We start from the raw sequence: 20,388 nt of genomic DNA on the forward strand, positions 1-20,388 counted from the left end.
ACCAAACTAGGCCAGATTTGAAAATTTTTCTATATCTGACTTGGAAAAAATGTTTCAGCTGAAAGACATTTGTTTATATACAGTACTGGGGAAATACAATGTATAAATCTACCTACTATCATCCCAAATGTGGTGTTAGTTGCTCAAGCAGGTCTATTGAGCCCTTCTTGGACTAAGCAAAAAGGAGTTGACCTGAGCTACTCTTCCTTTATGGGAAATCAATTAAGAGCAATACAACTCACACATTACAAAAGAAATACAATATACCTCTGGAAATAACTTGTCTTTAGAGGACAATACGAAAATAGTCACACTTGTTTCAACAAAATACCATTTTTAATGGATGTAATCTTATTTTCCTATCACTATTTTTTCCACTTAGGGGCTTACCTGAAACTAGAAAGCTCTCATTCCGTTCCTAGGTAAAAAGAATTTCAGGGTCCTCTTTCCACTTAAGGCATTTTTTGTTTCTACAGTGATCTTACTTAGGGGGGGGGGGGGGGGGGGGTGCGGGGGTGTGTGTGTGCATGCATTGTCATAAATATTAAGCTCAACACCGAGCTGTGCTCAGAACTGTTTAACTGTGCTTGTCAGAGCCCATATCAAGTCTGTGTGCAACCACAAGATGTCTGTGTGCAAACAGAAGTTTACTGTGTATCATTGAAATCATAGATCTAGTTCTGGTGTCTCAAGATGCAGTCATTAGTGGCAATACTGGCTTATGGTATTGATATTTGTCTTCTGTAATCTTCCTGCCCCAGCATCAATGTATTCTGTTGTTCTAGAAAAACTGTTTATGTAACCATGTGGTTCACTATACTGGAGACCTGATCTTAAAACTAACCCAGAAGAAAACTTAGCAGTTTGTTTTGGTTTGGTTTTTTTTCTTAAAGTAGATATGTTATGTTTCCAGCTCCATTTCCAAGTGCAGCTGCATAAATAGTCAGGCTGGCACAACTGAAGGGGTGGTATACCACAGAAACCAGCAGCAGGTGGCAAAGGAGGTGAAGCTAGGTCAATACTGCTGCCAAACACTGCCTTTGGATACACAGCCTCAAGTCTACTCAGCAGTTCATGTATGTAATTCACTTAGCTTCAGACTAAGTGTACAGGCAGCAAGGAACTCGGAACAGACTGGAAAATGCTACAGGAAACTTTGCAATTGGCTTGCTTGCACTGAATGCCATGCTATGGTTATAGCAATATCAATGACACAACTGTCTCAATATTAAACTAATAGTGTATCAATAACTCAAATTTAAACTAATGCTTCCTTGCATATGTAAAACCAGCAGCCACAACTTTGAATTAACTGCAGACATTCCCTTGAACATTTGTGTCTTCAACTTAAGGTGAAAAATATTTATGCTTGCAAGACCACAGGTCTGCAGACTTAAGCACTCACCCATTCTGTAGCCCTAGGATACATAGGTGAAGGCCGTTCCAAACTCAGAGATGCCATATCTGCTGTAAGGAAAAAGAATTATTTAAAGAAATGGTTGCTGAAAGCATTCTTTCATTAATATAAAACATTGCTTAAAGCATAAAACAGTGAGTGAAAGCCTTGGGATAAAATACCCTATAATCATAAAACATACCCATAACATCTTTTATGATAGTAGAGAGCACACAGTTTCCAAGTCCCATATGATAGAATCAATTGCATTTTGAAATCTTTATTTAGAAAACTAAGCAACCTGGCAAGATTTCAACACAGACTTCCTAAGATCTAATGCTGTGAAACTAAAGCCAGCTCTGCAAGTGTAACTCCTATTTTATTAACATTGTGTTAGCCATAAAAGAGTATTTCCAGTAACTATTTCTCTATTAGTTGCTGCTTGACCTAAAATTCTTACGAGGAGTAAAATTATTCAGGGCTGTGAGAACTATGAGCAGTAAGGACTACAGTGCCATCCAATGGTAACATGGTCCTTAGCAGCTATGACTTACAAATTTCTACGTCTAGCTGTTTCTGCCACAGCATGACAATAACCTTAAACACATTCTGCAAAACCCATAAAGGCCGAAAAATATCAGAAGCAGCAAAAGGTACAGATGCATGCACACACGCTGTAGACTTCCTGCACAGGTACATCTCATCACACAACCACTAATGGTTGAAACTTCAATGTACACAAAATAGGTAGATACCCCTCCCTTCCTTTTCATGCAGAATTCTGACAGATTATTTGTTAAGGATAGTTCAGTGTGAATTGACGCACTTTGCAAAAAAAAAAAAGTTATTCTTACTCTTTTAACAGAGGCAGTAAGCAGAGGTTTTGGTATCCCAGTTCTGCTAACAGCATTCTGGTTATCTAATCCCAGAGGAGGATTGCTGTTTCCTTAAAAGCTAAAGAATAAGCCTGACAGGTAACATAGCAAATATGTCACAGAGTCACATATCTTGCCACTCCATATAACCGATTTTGCATATTTGCAACTTTCTTCATCAAGTTGCATTGAACTATGGAGAATGAAGAGAGGATATGAAATGTCTGTTTATGTTTGGACAAACACCTTCCTTTTTTATGAAGTGGAATAAGTAACAAGATCCCACACTTTCTTTTGGATTCTCATTTTCTTTTCAAGTGCCAGGTTCTTTTGGAAAATTTTCTAACTAAAAACTCTACATCAGAGTACACTGGGATGAAAAAGCAATGTGCCTCAAGTGACACAGGTTGGAATTATTTTGGGGAGGGACTGCCTTCGTCTCTGAAGGGCAAGAAGGGCTGTGTCCTGAGATCACATAATTTTTTCAGTTACCTAATCCTCCATTATTGTAAGGACCTAAGTCACTAGCATTGCTTTTAATCTCTTCTGGTTTTTTTTTCCTGCAATGTTTTGCAGATTTTGCAACTTCTAGTATTTTGTAAGGTAGATCATAAATTTCATATAGGCTGTTAGGAAATGTTTTGCTGCTCCAGATCTGTGTGGAGAGTGCAATTTGAGGACTAAATATCTATTAAACAGTTGGACACATTTGTAGGACACAGGTCTCTATTACCCAAGTGGGGCTTTTCAGCCTATATTCTTGACTGGACCTATTTAAGACCTTCCATTCTACTGGGACAGGCATCCAAAAGCTTGGAGCCTGTCAAGTCCAATTCAGCATTAGCGTAAACAGGTATTGCCCCCTTTGGCTTCAATTGAAACTATAAATCCAGAGATTAATTTACCCTCCTTACATTGCAAGTCAGGACTTGAAATGTCATGAAAACAGGCCTTCTTACAGAAGTTCCAATCCAGACATTCCTATTACCTATGCTATTCTATCCCAGTCATCACTAGATTGTGTTATAGGGATGATTTTTTAATTTGTACTGTTTCCTATCAAGAAGGAAATAGTTCAGAAGTCATTGAAAAAAAACCTTTCAAAACAAGACAAACTACGCAAGGGTCAATTTTCCCTGCAGAAGCATTTTAGACTAAAATATTTTGCCAGTGGAAAAGTGCATCTTCACAAGGAGGAATGGAAAAGCATAGTGTAAAAAGTTAGACTCAACTCTTAATAACCCTCCATCAACACAGCAAAGTCTTCAAAAATACGCCAACAGTTTTAAGATCCTGTACTGAAGGAAAATAAAACAGAACCGTATTACTTGATTAAATGGGTCAAGGATGGTCTTTTCATCCTGCTTTCATGCAGAGCCTAATTTAGAAAGGAACAGACTATGCATGAGACCATCTACGCATGAGACCCTATAGCATTGCTGCAACAATAATTTTGTGCTAAATTTTGTATTTTTCATAAAATGAAAAATCATGGTCATAGTTTCCAAACAGAAGACAGCAATTGCTCTAGCGCTTTGTTTTGGAGCCTAGAAACAAGTAGTTATGACAAGCAGTGCTGCAGCCTTCCACAACTACTTCTGTCCACAGTTTAGATTCCACATCTACTCAGATTCTAAATTTCAGCCTCGTCCTTGGAGAATCAGAGGCAGTGCAATGAGTAACACAGGGTATTGATAAAATTATCATTACAGAAAACACTCCATTTCAAAGAGGAAGACAATTGTTTCATTACATGAGCAGCTCTGCTCCTACCCAACTGTCTACAGTAATGCTTCCAGGAGACACCTTCGGACTAAAACCAATTAACGTCATACAGCATTAACCCTGGAAAAGAGTGACACCAAGCGGTTACTTGTAATGATGCATACATTTCTTGCTACAGGTAATTTTCTCTCTCAATAGCGTCTTTGTGAGGGCCCATTTGGGGCCCAGTTACATCACTGAGGTTGGGAAGAGGTTGGGGGTCACGCAGTGAGGTTGTGGTAAGCGGCTGCCGAGCATCAGGACCGTGTGTGCCTCCTGCTCCGCCATGCCGAGGTCATCCCTCTGAAACTCAAGATGAGGACGACCCACAGTTACCATGTACAGGCACCTGTGAGGTGTGTATTTAGCACAAATATGTGGCATACGAAGTACAAATGCAGTGACCTTCCTCAGCTCTTCCTCAGCAGGCAAATCCCTACAGCCGGTAGATGGCATCCAAAACGTTAGCACAAGCGTGACATCACTTGCTGGCCCGCACAGTCAGACCGTGACTCCTGCTCCTCAGAAAATCGGCATTGCTTTTAAATACAGTTTTGCTCTTTCATGTACCATCAGAAATATATTTGCTTCTATTTGCACCACCTTCCCATCCCTATTATCCATCCTCACTTCCCACTCTGCAGCTTCTTTTGTTCCTGGTCCAGCTGAATTCCCAGCCATCATGTACAACCGTCAGGTTTCTGTAAAGCTCCCCACAAGGCCTCCTCTATACACCAACTACAGTGAAACCAACCCCTGCTGACTGTTGCTCCTCTGCACTCGATTAGGCGAAAAAGGGTCCAGCAAAGCAGGCCACCTCCATGTCAGCCCCCTTTCCCAGCCACCCACGATGACACTGATTCCCTCTGCAGCGTTGGGTATCTGAAGCACGTGAACCCACGTGCCTCTCTTCTCCTTAGCTGTGCTCTTCTCCTTCCACCCAGGACTTTGTCTGACATTGCACTGCATCAGTCACCTAAGATGTTTCATTGCAGCAGAACTTCAGTGACGCCGTAGCACTTTGGGTTTAAAGCCATCACTCATCATCTCAATCCTGAAGTGCTTTGGAGCAAGGATTTTCGATATCTGCCTATCAAATGAAGTTTTCTGTTTCACACTTACAAACTGCAGCTTGGTTTCTCACTCTCTTGTGCTCCCACTATGCTCAGTTTATCTCCCCTTTCGCACAAAGTCCAGCCTCTAGAGTATCACCTGTTGTCATTAGGAAACAAGGTCAAGTGGTCTGCTTACTTCCCATAGATTAGAACTCACAGGGGAGATTGCTCCACAGTGAAGTGCTGCCACCTCTCCTAACACGTTTTGGAAAGAAGCTGTCCTCATATAAAAAGATGGCAAGCATTCTCCCCAGTTTCAATACTGAGCTGTAACAAAGAAGCCTTTCTTCCCTATAGTTTAACACACTTGTGTGCAAATATTTTAATGTATCTTTCTCTATGAATGAACACAGAAAGAACAAGCCAAGATAAGGAATCATTTTGCTGGAGCACTGCAGATCCAAGGTGGCCGTATACAACTAGATCTCTCACTAGACATACAGACATGTATCTATTAAAACCTTTTATACTCAGATTCTCATCCCTTGATCTGAAGGAACAGTTAGGAAATAACTTGAAGCATCTTTGCTTCTAAATGCAAAAGATGTTAGTCACTGCAGAAACAGATACTCATCCTGCTTCCTGGTCTTCCAAAAGGAACAAAATTCTAATTAGTTCCCATATGACTTTCGTATCACTGAGAGCTTCGCTGTCCATTGAGGCAGGTAATTTTAGGATCATCCATCTTGTTCGTGTTGGGGACTTATTCAGTACTGCAGGATAAGGACACCAGCAGGAATACCAGAAGAAATACTACCCCTCTCCCCACCATCCTACCCTGCATAGCTTTTGAGGAATCTAGCACCAACCAACTATCCAACTATGCAAACATTTTTGAATTTTGTGGTTCTTGTTGTTGTTGTTTGCTTTTGTTGGGGGTGGGTGGGGTGTATGATTGTTTTTTTAACTGAGATTTATTAATTAATTCAACTTCTCGATTGGCCCTCTCTGGTGACATTTTTGGTAAGAGTTTATTTCAACATCCTCTTTCCAGCAAATGCTTGTTCTTTTATCTTGGCACAAAGAGATGGGCATCAGGAATGCAAGATACAAGAAGATTAATCTTTGGTTTGAGAAGGATAGAGGGTTACAAGCCAGACTGAAGCTCGACACTGATTCTACCTCTGTTCGCATCACAAGTCATGTCATGTCGTTGCATCTTCTCTGATAAATTGTGAATGGTTTCTGACACCAGCACCCTATCACAGTGTCCCTGTGCAGTGCCTACTACATTATGAATCCCCTGCTAGATTACAAGGTCTCTTAGGTCACCAGCCTAATTCTACAAGTATAAAATTCTCAACCTGAACTCTTAGCAAACACAAAGTTCCCTCAGTTTTGACATAAATGCTTAAATCAGCTTTTCTCTTTAATCTAAGCCTCTGGCTCACAAATAGGTTCTCCACACTCACATTCCTTGAGAAACCTGATCCTGAAGACATACTCAAAGCACCAGCAGATCACATTCTGAAAACAAAGAAAGGAACTGTGGATGGGAATCGCCTTTCAACTAATACCTCAGTGGTTAGATCTCTTACTACACCAGCATATGGCAGACCTGCGCTCAACTCTTGCCTCTGCCTGAGGGAAACATCTTTCACATCTCAGCAGTGCCCTGACCATTAGGTCATGGAGTCTGGCGTGGAGATATTTTAACATCCCTTACGTAAATATTTGAAAGTGTTTTGCACAGACATTCACCACCAGCAGGACTAGAATCTAACTGTCCTTTCTGATGAGTTGCCTAAGACTTGGGCTATAGTAATTTTGTCCTTAATCCATATTCATTACAAAATTTTTGCTCTATTGAAAAAGTGGTCTGGCTTGTTCATCTCCCTCCAGAAGGTGGCTCAGATCTGTGGATTTAGAGGTACATACTTTCCTGAGCCCTTGTCTTAGATGCCTAAGCCTCTCAGAAGTATATGAATTACAATATTTAATAGTTTCCTGTTTCTGCTTCTTCCTGTTGTAGTCTCTCATCCTGAGTTTCTACCAAGCATGCTCTTATCTAAGTTCCACTCTTAACCGCTTACCTCTAAAGGGAGCTTTAAAGTTAGGTAAGCCTTAGTATTAATTTGTGTATGTAAACTTAGTATTAAAAAATTACAAGCTAATGCACATTTTAACCGCAGAAATCATACCATTAGAATATACCTGGATTGATCCTGATCTTGCATAAGTAATATAAATCAAGAATAATTTTATCACATTAAAACTGATGGTAACATCAGAAGAAAATCAGAAGCAAAACACTGGATATTGCTTATGAACTTACAGGTACTTCAAAGTAACCAAGGTAACACGTGATTAATTACAGCCTTGTGTGATGCTGTAGTGAGAGGGAAATCAACACAGAAGCGAACTTTCCACAGTAACAATCCTGAATGCTTAAATACCACAAAAGAAAAAATCAGAACAAGGAATGGCTAAGATGTTACACCAGAAGGACATATTACAGGATCCAATTCTGAGCTCTGTTTCACACATTATATTTCTGCTAAATAGAGATACAAATATGTACAGTGCAATAGCATTAAGTGTGTTGAATGTGAATGACAAGCTTCCCAGTTATATACTGGAGATGCAGCCTGTTAGAACTGGCTTAATGTAACTACAAAGTTGCATTTGAAAAATCAGTGAAGGAACAACATGTATCATATTTGCAAGCACTTTAATGAAGATTTATGACATCAGCTGTTTTAAACTAGGTCATCTCAAAATGCTGAATATTGTTAGCAGAAAGGCAAATTAAAGACTTTAATATGATTAGACTAAGTCATTTTATGGGTTTCAAATGAATTAAAAATAATAGAGTTAGTTTCATTGTTCTGCTAAAGTTCATTTTAAACCCAAGGCCAGACTGTTCCACATCGTTTTGTGGGTAGCTAGAGCCTATTGTATATTAGCTGAGAAATAAAAATTACTACAAGCCACCACAACTGCTACAAACAAAAAGATGGGGTGCTCTTCCCTACTTAGCAAGAGAAATTCAGAATTCTCACCTTCAGAATGCACTTGATGGTTCCATGAAGTGGCCTATGTGCCCTTTACATTGCTGTAGGACCACAAGGTGCCAAAGAGATGAAGTTTATCATTTAACATAAACTAGTATCTAACTGCATATTGTAAGGGTCTCAGGCTTTTTAGCTATGGGTGTCATTGCATGTACTATTGCTGAAATTGTACATTAAAACAAAGCCAAAATAATTCAATAGCACATGCACCAATTAGCTGTGCTTTTCTCAAACAGAAGTCACAATGTGTATCACTGCTGCAAATTATTTCTTAATTCTTTAATATAGGCATATATAGGTAAAAGCAAATACTTATAATGTAGTCCCTCTGCTCCAAAGTTTCCAGTTATTTAATAAAATCATTCACTGAACCAGACCAACACATTTTACAATGTTACTGGTCACACATACTGCAACTATGACAGAGTTTTATGAAGAAAGACTGGCAATTTTTACAGCCTCTTATTTTCTGAGTTACTCTGTGAAATCTTCAGCTGAATATCAATTTGTTCAGGGCAATATATGAGTTTTTGTTGTTCAACGCAGTTATTTCTGTGACAACAGTACACAATTAGCAGGAAATATTTCTGATGAATCACTGACTGAAGAACTTGTAGTGATTTTATTTATTACATCCACTCAGGTGGCATAAGCATAGAAGAGTGTATGCTTTCTTCATAAAATGCTTATGCACTGCAGTCATGCATTTGCATTTAGCTGTAGCACCACAGGCTTTGACCACTTCTAGGTACGACCAGGTTTAGGCCTGCATGAAAAATGGCCATGCACAGGAACTGCTCTTTGGTGTCATTGTAATGCCTCATCGCTCACTGAAACACAGCAAGACTCCCCACATACATTCATAATTTGTGACCCTGAAATAACAGGGAAAGGGGAAAGCAGCAAAGTTGTTGCATTTGTTATTATGTCCCCATGTCCAGTAGGTTAAAAATTCACCACCTGGACTCAAGATAAGGATACTGACTCAGTGCAGCCAGACTGGGAGAGAAGAATCAGTCCCCCATTTGTTGCTATTAGTAATACAGAAGCAAGTCTCCATAGGTGGAAACCCTTTCATTCACGGGGCTAATATGGCATCTGACTAGTTCAAAAAATCAGGTCAAGAGAAAGCCCATGAGGTAAGAAAGGCAAAAAATCTGTTTAATACCATCTGCTAATCCTTCTATGCTACATGCAGGAGCTGACTAGAGAATAATGTTTCATTGTTTACCTAGGTTAAGTCGTTTATCCTATTAAGATGCTTTCCACAGCTTGCCTTAACTGTGGGTGCTACTATTAACCCTCCCCCAAAATTTTGGGGCCCTCAGCTCATATCTCTGACTAGTCCTCTCTTCTCAGAAAGCATTCATCTGCACTTCTGTAGCCTAATAAAGGAGTCTTAAACAGGGTGGCATTCTGGGGCCGAACACTGCAAGGGAGCCTCTTCCAAAGACCGCATAGTAGAATGATTAGAAAAAACAATGGAAAAGCTTCTTCTATCAGGAACAGCCAAGTGGTGCAAGGGCTGCAGCTAAGCTATAAAATACTTCTGTCTTCAGCAACAGCAACAACCTTGCCTGCTGAGAACTCTACTACACTGTCTTCAATCCATGCTGTACTTAGGGTATTTATAATCAAATTCACGCATGAAAAATGTCAATCCTACAAATCTGCTCCCACAAATTTATTTGGGTCAGTATTCATGTTGCAGAGATACCAGGTATGCCAAGCCTTTACTAGCCCTCAGTAGTAGTATGCTATAAAAAAACCTGAAAAATGGTAATGTAACAAACAGAAGCTGGCTGACATGAGTACAGCTCCTCGCTTTGGAAACAAAATATGCTCTAGCATTATACATGGGATAACTATGTCCATATGTTTGGAACATCTGGTCTTGAAGCTCAGGAAGGAAGATGTTGGCTCTCTGAGATTTGTAGGCTAGAACTTCATTTGGAAATGAATGGCCTTATGAAAGGGGTAGGATAGAACCACAAATGTTTACCTGCTGGGATAGGACTATAGCACCTTGACAGGAATGGCTGTTTCAGAGTAGGAACCCAAGAGCCCAGGACAGATGATCAAACTCCATGCGGAGCTTGTCACACCACACGTTCCTTTAAATCAAAGGCTACGGGACAACTGACAGAAATACATTTCACTCTGCAGACTGTGTAAGAGCGAAAAATAAACTCCATCTTCTGACGACAGCGTGAGGGACGGCATCTTCCCCATCTCCGAAGTGAGCCCACACACGTACGTCCAGCACTCCCCACTGCCCGACCAGGCACCCGCCACCGGCCCGGCCCAGCCGTACAGCCCTTCCTCTGACACCGAGCGGCCGCAGGAGAATGTTTCAAACTTTCTGACTCTCTTGCCGCAGACGAAGAGCTTGACAGCGTGACTCAGGGCCTTCCGCAGGGCTCAGAGACCACCAGAGGCCAGCCTGCGGCCCCCGGAGCTACAGCCAGCGGCTGCGGCTGCCGCTTCCTCAGCCAGATCCCGCCGCCACCACCAACCTGCGGCCCGTCAGCCCTACCGGGGCCGCCCTACCTGTCCGTGCGGCCCCGCGGCGCGGGTACCGGGAGGCAGGCCCCCGAGCCCGCCCCGTTTGCCGCCGGTAGCAGCTCTCAGCCGGACCGCCGCCTCAGGGAGGCGAGGGGGCGGCAGCGCCGCGCGCCGCCGGCGGGAAGGAGGCGCCGCCTTCCCCGCCCGCCCGGGCAGCGGCCCCGCAGCCCCGCCACAGGGCGCTCGCGCCCGCCGCGACCGTTACAGACCGTTGGCGCCGCGCGCCCCCTCACCCGCCGCCCGCAGGGCCCCGCGGCCGCGGGCCGCCCCGGACGTCGCGTCGCCGGGGCGGGCTGCGTAGTTCCGGCGGGGAGCAGGGAGGGGTGACATGCAGAGCAGGCAGCCGCGGCCTCGGGAGCAGCTGGAGCCGGAGCTGCCGGAGCGGCGGGCGGGAGCGGCGCTGGGGGGCCAGGCCTGGCGCGGCGCCCCCACCATGGAGATCGAGAAGGAGTTCCACCGGCTCGACCAGGCCGCCAGCTGGGCCGCCATCTACCAGGTGAGGGGCAGCCGCCCGCCCCGGCTCAGCCCCCAGCCCCGGCGCTGAGGCGCGGAGCGCTCCTGCCCGCGCCCTCCCTCTGCCGCCGCCGGGCTGTGCCCCTGCGGCGTGCGTGCGCCCCGGCTGCCGAGGGCCCCGCGGGGAGCGCAGCCCCGCGGCTCCGCTCTCCCCGCCTCGGAGCTTTCCCTTCCCCCTTCCCCGCTTCCCTCCCGCAGCACGCTGCGGGCTGGCCCGCCGCCGCGCTCGGACCTCCTTCCCCTTTCGAGGGCAGGAGGAGGCCCCGCGGTGCCCCCCGGGGCAGCGCCGCTCACCTCCCTCTCCCCCGGGCCCGCGTGGGCGGGGAGGGCCGGCTGCCACCCCCCGGCGGCGCGGCTGCTGCCCGGGGACCCCTCGGCGGCGGGGCAGGGGCCTCCCGCTGCGCTCCGGTGCCTCGGCGGGGAGGCGCGGGCAGCACCGGAGCAGCACCGAGCGGCACCGGGGCAGCGCCGCCGCGCCAGCCGGGAGGCAGTTTGCTCCGCGGGGTCCCTGGGCCACGCTCCTGTTCTTGCTCCACGTTCCGCTTGGAGCTGAGCGTGGACACAGATTCTCAGTAGTCTTTGAAACCGGCCAGACCTTCGGGGAGTAAATCGAAGTGGCTTTGCTTTTTGGTTGGTGTTTTGGTTTTGTTTGGGGTTTTTTTTGTTTTTGTTTTGTTTTTCCCAGGAAAACAGCGATGGGCAGCATTGCATGCACCTAGCTTTTCAGTTGCTTTAATAATAATAGAACAGATCCTGAAAGCGGCTTGTTAGTAATACTTGTGCAGTTATCTGGCACTGGGTTTTGTTATTTCATTCCCTGTGTTTAGATTTTGAGATTTTAAAAAAACCTGTGTGCCAAACGTGAATGCTTGCGAGAGTATTTGCTGACTGGATCCAGGTTCATGCATACAAGCAACAGAAACTAGGGCTTTTCTCTTTAAGAAAGTTCTTCGTGCGTTTGCCCAAAATGAAGTTTCAGAGAAGATGAGGTACATGGATGGTTGGGTGGATATGTCCAGTCAGATCAGGCAGCATTACTGTAAAATCCATTTGAACATTTAAGCTGGTATATTGCATAAACTAATGAGTTTTACATTCATATCTGCAACATAGAAGTTGGGCTTTGCTTCCCTTTCACTATGAACATCTCTGGCAATGGCCATTTGAAAGGAGGAGTGGAGTTTTATAAAAGTGAAATAAATGAAATCCTATCTCAGAATGACAGCAGGCAAGTTTTAAAAGTAGTAGCTTGCAGGATGGGCATCTCTAGTTGTTTGGCAATTAGAGAATAGGCATGAAATTTTAAGCGTGCTTTTCCGAAGGTCCATTTTTTTATTAGAGTATTTCATTTCCTGCAGAGTTTCAGTGCTTGCTAACTGTATCAGTTGAAAGTCATGTGCATATATGATGTTATGTTTTTGCTAAGCTGTTCTTGACAATTTTGTATGTTGTAGGCTTAGTGCTCAGGAAATGATTTTGAGTAACGTAGCTCCGTAATGGAGGTGGTTTATTTCTATGGGTACAATTCTATTACAGAACTGAAATGTGTAAGGAGAATGAGGGACTGTGGCACATTTTCAGTAGGGGTCAGCATTCAGTGATATTTTTGTCCTACTTTTTTGAATGATGTGACTCAGTAGCCTGCTCAGACTTTTTTTTTTTCCTTAAGATTGATTAGTAAATATGTGCATCTTTATCATGTAACTGAGTTTCTCAACTGCATCCTGCTTTACGCATCAGCTGTTGAAATGGCATCTTAGCAGATCATGTACATCTGGAAGAACGATGTGCTTCACTATAGTCCGTGCTTTTGATGTCTGCGCTGTGACATCAACGATGCAGTTTTCCTACAAATACCAATCTTTGCCTGAAGAATGGAGTAAGAAGAATAATATATGTTATTGGTGCAGAGAAAAGTCTTCCTGCCAGTTGATTGTACTACAGGCTTCTAGTGTCTATGTGTTATTCTAACTGCTAAAATCCAAAATATTCACCAGTATTCCGAGCAAAGCATAATGCGATTTACTAACAGTCACTTCCTCTTGTTTCTTGGCTACATCTATTATCTAGTGATACAGAACTGCACGGCATCTAGGGGAGGAATTGTGAACACTACAGGGAGGTGAAGCTAACTGGAAGGGTGGCTACAAGGAGACTTGTCTGGGTGCCACATGACTTTGAAGGGTTAAAATTGTCCAGGCTTCTTTTTTTCGGGGGACAAGGGGAAGCTATGTTCAGCTGTGATAATAGTGTAGTTGTGAAAGAATAAAATTTAGATTTTTTTTGTATTATTTTTTTAAAGCGTAAATCATCACACGATAGAGACAAAAACATTTCAAGGTGAAGACGATTTTGTGACACTCACATCTTGAGCACTGCATGTGCAGTGGAACTACTTTCTGCTACAGCTGGTCAAAACAGGGTGAACACTGATGAAGTTCTCTGTATTTTGTTTTTATTGGTTTTCGTCCTGTCTTTTAAATACCCAGTACTGTCCCATACTTTCCTCTAGATTTACTTGCTACAAGAACTGTGAGCCATGAGATCCTGTAAATGTTTAGAGACCAACAGATAAAAAGAACTGGTCTGGTTTTGGCCATCGCTTGTGTTGCAGAGAAACTTATTTAAAAGGTAACTAATAAAATGAGACCTGAGCTAAGCATAACAAATGCCCATTCAAATTGAAGTCCTCTTCCATAAAACAGTAAGTTAAATGGATAGCAGATTAAATGTGAGCTTTGCAATGTGATAACTGTGGTAAAAGTATGCAACAGAAAACAAATGCTTAAGGGTAAGTGAATGATACACACCTTACATTAATATTATTAAAAGTATCAATAGGAATTAAAAGTATTCACTCTAGAGATGTCACAACAAAAAGCAATAGCCCAAAGCTAAGAAAAGCACAGTTTAGGCTTGCTGTTAGGGCAAGGGAGAAAGAGTTACATACGTTTTTTCCAGAATATCAAAGGAAAATAGAATTTTCAGTTGCTCACAGTGAGTGCAATATCAGATTTTCATAGCGATTTTATATGCAGTAGTCTTTCAGAATTTTAGGAGGTATTTTAGTTTCTAACTTCTTATGCATGGTGATAGAATGAGATATTATCTTAAAAACACAACCCTCGAGTACAGGTAGAGTTGCTTCTTGTGTTTATATAAACTAGATATGTTGGCTAATGATACGAACTTTAATGTACTTATCAGTAATGATAAAGATACCTCTTACTTATTTACTGATCTGCCATTCAACCTGGGATCCCATACAATACGGATGGAGGCAGAGCTGATGCTTGGTTTTACAGAAACCTCTGTGGGGACAGCTCATACCAAGTTTCCCATGTGACATAGCAAGATTAAACTAAATTGTGCACTCTTCCTGATTTTTATAGTCAGTAGAATATAAAATAAGAAAGAAAAGGGTATAGTCTAGATTTTCAAATATGTTCAGAAGTTAGTATACTGAAAACAGAACTATACTGCTGTGTGTGCACTGGAACAGTGAAGTGTAGTTACAGTTTGGTTTGAAGCCTGTAAGAGGCACATAACTGTTACAATTTCTTTATTAATTTTGAGGCTGTTTTAAACTAATACTAACATGAATATTACTTTTTTCCCAAAACCTCTCTAAGCTAAACTAAAATACTACAAATTAAGAAAGGTAATGAGCTTTACCCAGATGATGGGAGGAAGATAGAAGGCTGTTGTGGTCATTTTGGATATCTCTCTGTCAAGAGAGAGAAGGCATGGGAAGTTTGTTATGCATTCACTGTCTCTGGAAAAATATTTGTAAAATATCTAGAGTTTTAATTTTGAAAGTAAACTGTGAAATGGTTGACCCTGTAGACTTACAATAGTGTGTTTGTGTTGTGTATTTAAAGTAAATGAACAGGAAGTTCTACTAGTGTTTTCGATTTATAAGCTGCAGAGAGAGTTCAGACTTTGTGCTGCTGTGGTCTGTAAGCATTTGGGTTATTCTTTTGCTCTGGTGCTAAAAAACTTCAAACTTCTCTGCAGCAGATAAATTGTGGCACGAGCATGACTTACTACAAATGCATCTTTGTGCTTTATTCTGCCAGTTCTCGCTACTTGAAAATACAGGTCTCTGCATGCATGCCTTGCCACTGCTTAATTCATGCTATGTTGATTCATTCGAGGCTTAGCTTAATTGGCTCTGGTTATGGAAAGCTAGTTTAGAACTGATAGTTGCAGGAAGTCTCCTTTTTTTCCTTCAATACAGCTAAAGATATTCCATGTTTTCCAGTGCTATACAACCACTGAATCTTGATACAATGGTGGGAGAGGCTAACAACAATGAAGTAGCTAAGTGTCTGTGGCTTGCAAAGTCAGTATCCTCTCTGTGAAAACCAGTTTCTGATTTCAACTGCAAAGTGATAGTATGTTTTGTGCTATTGAGACTGTTTCAGGGCACTGCTGCATCAGTTATACTACTGACTCGTTCAGATCAAGGCAAATTGTGTCTGCTGATGGCAGATGTGAGATTGTGCAAGTCCCATTATACGGAGCTACCGAGCCACTTAGTTTTGTTTGTTTTTCAGAATTTAAAAACCTAAGTACTTGAATCCAAATCTTCTGTGATAGCATTGCTATAAGTAGAACATTGAAAAGTGGAGCCTGTTATAGTTTACTGTTAAGGGGATATAATTTGCTTAAAATCTAGAAATTGTACAATGTGCAGACAATACTACAGCTGCTTCTGAGCACCTTCAGAAAGTTTTTATGGTTTTAGTGTGTTCTTCCACATGTTACTCTTCTTCCTTTCTCTGTCTGCTGTAAGGGTACATATATAGAGGGACACTTGACAGTTAAGGAGAATGCAGTGTTGGCCATGCGCCAAATCATGTTACATGGAAATAGCCCTTGTAAGTAGACAATAAAATATGGTAGCGGTAGACCAAGTATTTTTGAAACAAAAATAACTTTCTAAATATTCTGGGTAGGTTTGAATTAACAGTTCATTCTATAGTTAACTAAACATTAAAATGAAATTTTTCTTGTAATACATGCTTTGCAAATCGACCTTCTCCAAGGATTGTCTTTAGCTGAGAGTTTCTAAACTGGTTTGCACTGAAATATCACTGCTACTTTCTTGTAAGCATGCAAATTATCAGGTTTTAGACCAGTGTCACTAGTGTGACATAATCTATTTGGGTTGTGAATTTAGCCTCATCATCTGAGGATACTGATTCCTTAAAATTCAGAATTCATGTATGATTAAAGTGGACATCTTTAATTAAAAAGAAAATGGAGGAGGAAGGAGTTTACAAACAAATAAAGAAAAAAAAGTATGTAAAACCAGATAAAAGCTTAAAGTCATGCTATCTGTTGTACTGCAGTGAATGTAAGAATTGGATGGGTTGTTTCAGCAACCAGATAATGCCACTGAATTTGTTTTCCCATAGTCAGATAAACCAGTTTTTTCTTTAGGCTCCCCATATGCAAAATTAGATTTATATTCAGTGAAGTGTTGGAGAGCTGCTTTTTTTTTTTTTTTTCTTAAACGCAAAATTACTTTCATGCCTTTTGTAACACAGAAGGGAAGGAACCAAAAACTTGCATTACAGTATTAGTATTCTGCTACCAATACTACATTGAGTAGTTTTCTGTTAGGGTTTTGGGTTTTGTGTGTTTGGGGTTTTTTTAAGTATCTGCCAATTAGGTTAGCACTGTGTGACAGAAAGGTCAGCTCCTGTAATGATTCAGGCAATACAGCATCATTGGAGGATTTTCTCCTGTGACCATAGTCCTTCTTGCAATTTTGTTCTCTTCTTTTCTAACAGAGGCATGTTGTCGGGCAGCGGATAAGTTCTCTGCATAGGGTGAAAGTTTTTCAAATGTAAATTGAGTAGGAGCCTTATTAACAGCAAATTGATAAATACTTGAAAACTGAATATTGTGCCATAAACCTAACAGATTAACAAAAAAAAAAAAATCCCAACAAAACAACACAGAAACAAACAAAAAAAACCCAACCCCTTAGCTGGAGTAGTTAGAATGTTCCTGAATATAGGATTCCATATTAAAGTTTACTTTGTTCTGCTTATTTCTGTAATACTGATTCGGAAAAAGGTTAGTATAAACTGAGATAGAAGACAAACACTAAAGAATTGCCTAAGATTTTGTATCATCTTCAGTGCTGATCTGAAGTGCTGTCAGTGTTGAGACATTTGACAGAATTACATAAATTTAAAAATTTGTTGCTTTTAAAATATTAGACTATACAGAATTATTAGACTAGAATGTATCTGAACCTCTGTAAACATGTGTACAGCATTGTTGTCAGAGAAAAGCAGCCCTAGTGAGCAATGTGTGCATTTTTTCCTAAAAGAAGCCAGTTTATGAAAATGTAGAAGCAGGTTCTCTGTAATGTTCATAATTAATAATACAAACTTGATATGATCTGTAAGCTTTGCTATTTACAGCACTTACCATTGAGATATTTTTAATTTCTTTTAGTCATTGGTCAACTTGTTTCATGTTGATTTGCACAAGAAACATTTTTTTTTGTTTATCTTTCTGGTGCCAGTAGACATGCCCTTGCTGGTTTGGCTGGGAGAGGCACTATGATACAGCATCAGAATGCCTTTGTGTGTTTGCTTTGTAGATCATGTAGTACAAATGCCAATTCATTTCTACCAAACCCTGTGAATTTAGATGTGCTTTTTCTCTCGCCCACGCAAAATACAGCTAAGATTCAACAGCTTGCCTGTCATTATACTAAGAAAAAGTGATAAAAGTGATTCTTGGAAATTCATGTGATTCTGCTAATAGTGATAGCTGATCTACTTCCAAATTGGGTTTGTGCTTTCTACATATAAGAAAAAACTTTAATAAAACAGCAGTGAAAAACCTGATGTCCTTATTGGGAAGGAAAAGGAGCTAGCATAACATGAAACTTACCAGAAACATTTTTATTTTTTTTTTCTTATTTCTAATTCTGTAGGTTCTGTTTCCGTATGCTTTCACCTTGAACAATACTTGTCCCAGAATATGGACTGATAAACACATTGTTTCCATAAGTTACTGGGTTTGCATGGAGGGGGGAGTAGGGAGTTGGTAAAGGGCATGTACTTCTGGAAACAACATAAGGACAGCCAGCTTACTTGAGAGATCTGTGTTTTTCACTGTGTAGTGACTCTGTATTTTTCAACTCAAAATATTTATCATCAACACCAAGGCAGATGTGATTCCTCCCAGATGGTGTGTGTGTGTTAAATTTATTTTTTTCTGGTGGCTTTTGTTCTTAACATATACTCTCTTGCTTGTCTCCTACCTGTCCTTCTTGGCATGATAAATTTTACTATACTTTTAAGCAGAATTTTTTGGTATCACTGATCCTGAACATGTACCTTATTTAGTTGCTGATTTGTTAACCGCTGGAATGAAAAAATATTTGGACAGTCCTGCTTCCTAGTTGGGCATATCCTTCATGAGACTAAAAGTAGAGAGAAAAAAAAAAACTTTCCACTGAATTCAGCATTAATCTCTTATTGAATTTACTTAAGTAGCATACCGATACCTGCATAGAGGCCTGTTTCCATTGTTGGGAATTGAAACTGGATTTCTGCTTTGTATATAGGGCATCTTGTTTCCATCTATGTTAGCATCCAGGCCTTTAAGTAGTTCCATAGTTGTCTCAGCTCTTGGTTGTTGTGGATGCTTTGGGAACATGTGGGTTAAAGGGTAAAAAGTCACCTTCAGCAATGAGGTGTGAAGAGATAATGATGAGGAAGATTTACTTGTGCTGTTCAGAGACTGTTGAATCTTTTTCTTAGGCTTAGAAGAAGGCTAAAACAGTTTCTATATCAGTAGAAATAGAAAATAAAGCAGCAACAATGCAGGTTTTGCATTCTGCCAGTGTATGCAATTACAGAAAAACTTCCATGCTGTACCAGTGGTGAGTGTGGAGCTACTCGGATCTTGCTCCAGGCAGAGAGGAAACTGTCCCCTCTGGGCAGAAAGCTCGCTATGCTTTTTGTAAATAAAAATAAAATAATTGCTTATCAAAAATGCTATTAAATAGTAGTATTTTGAACTTAAAGTAGCTGTTCTATTTGTGATCTTTCAGGTGCTTTTTCTGGTATCTCAAGTTCCCAGAATTTTTTCCTTCTTTTGTGAAGTGCTTGATTCATCAAGTACTTGATGCTGTGAGCTGTTCTACAAAAGACACTCTGTTTCTCAGATTCTTTATATTTATTTGGAACAAGAACAAGTGTTCTACACATAAAGAGGAATGTTCTCATAACCTTCTTCCCTTGTGCACATCTGAATAAGAATTGCTTGTTTACATCATTTCTAATCCCACAGTAACAGGTTACAGTAGCATAAACAGTGTGACCTTTTAATGTGATCACAGGAAGTAAAATGTGAAATCTATTTAAAAAATGCATCTTCAACTAAGGAAGAGTATACTTCCTTTTTATGACAGGAAAAATAACCCATGCTGGTTCAGAAGATCTCAGTTCCAATTATACTGTGTAGGGCCTATTTTTTCTGCTGTCTTCTGTACAGTTGTTGTAGCTGCTTGAAGTAGGACTAAACCTCTGCCGTCCTTGTGTAGAATTGTACATCCCTGCTCTGGATTGTGCAGGCATAAATGATTAAAGATGGTTTCTACTGGAAAAACAGAACTCTGACATGAGCAAGAGGTTTAAGTAAAAGGAACTTCTTTTGGAAAGGAGGAGAGGGTGGGTCATTGGAGCAAGAACTGGAAAAATACTACATGGCTTATTAAACAGCCAAAATACATATACACGCATTTTAGAAATTTTCTGAATATTTCCAGAAATGGAAGAAAAATGAGGGGGTTAACCAGCAGAGGATGGGGGAGTAGACAGCTACACAACTCTAGAAAACGTGTTTGTTTATTCCCATTACAGTTTACATTGGTAAGCAACATTGTTGCTTGTTTCCTAAACTTCTGACAAGGGAGAATTTTTACTTTAACTCACAGCTGCTACCTAGAACTGCACAGTGCCCAGCAGTGTCTGTGGGATGACTTGAACAAGAATCTTGTTTTAACTTGCACAATGTTTTCGTTCCCAGTATTGGTATCTTCTCGGAACTGGCCTGAAGTGTTTCATGACCAGAGCAGATCTGCCCTTGTACTGTTTCAAAACTACTAT

At 41.2% G+C, this 20,388-nt stretch overlaps 1 protein-coding gene and 1 long non-coding RNA gene across 11 annotated transcripts in view; one reads left to right on the plus strand and one right to left on the minus strand.

Annotated features, from left to right (window-relative positions):
• LOC114017453 (uncharacterized) overlaps positions 1–10,860 on the minus strand; it is a 153,579-nt gene extending 142,719 nt beyond the window's left edge. For 4 of the 9 annotated variants that reach the window (XR_008734326.1, XR_008734325.1, XR_008734328.1 and 1 more), the window contains exons 1-2: positions 10,715–10,853; positions 1,406–1,467 (exon numbers count right to left, since the gene is read on the minus strand). This is a non-coding gene — a long non-coding RNA (uncharacterized LOC114017453). Of the gene's footprint in view, positions 1–1,405; positions 1,468–10,166; positions 10,672–10,714 lie in introns of those variants that run through there. The other 5 variants (XR_008734329.1, XR_008734324.1, XR_008734323.1 and 2 more) reach the window with 4 other exon arrangements.
• A 33-nt stretch (positions 10,861–10,893) lies between these two features.
• PTPN1 (protein tyrosine phosphatase non-receptor type 1) overlaps positions 10,894–20,388 on the plus strand; it is a 46,076-nt gene continuing 36,581 nt past the window's right edge. Inside the window, exon 1 of one of the 2 annotated variants that reach the window (XM_055723109.1) lies at positions 10,894–11,225. In XM_055723109.1, the coding sequence (XP_055579084.1) occupies positions 11,058–11,225 (168 nt within the window). In that variant the 5' untranslated portion in view covers positions 10,894–11,057. The remainder of the gene's footprint in view (positions 11,226–20,388) is intronic. The other variant, XM_055723110.1, reaches the window with a different exon arrangement.

This window comes from Falco cherrug, chromosome 10, assembly GCF_023634085.1.
Source record: "Falco cherrug isolate bFalChe1 chromosome 10, bFalChe1.pri, whole genome shotgun sequence".
NCBI classification, from domain to species: Eukaryota; Metazoa; Chordata; class Aves; order Falconiformes; family Falconidae; genus Falco; species Falco cherrug.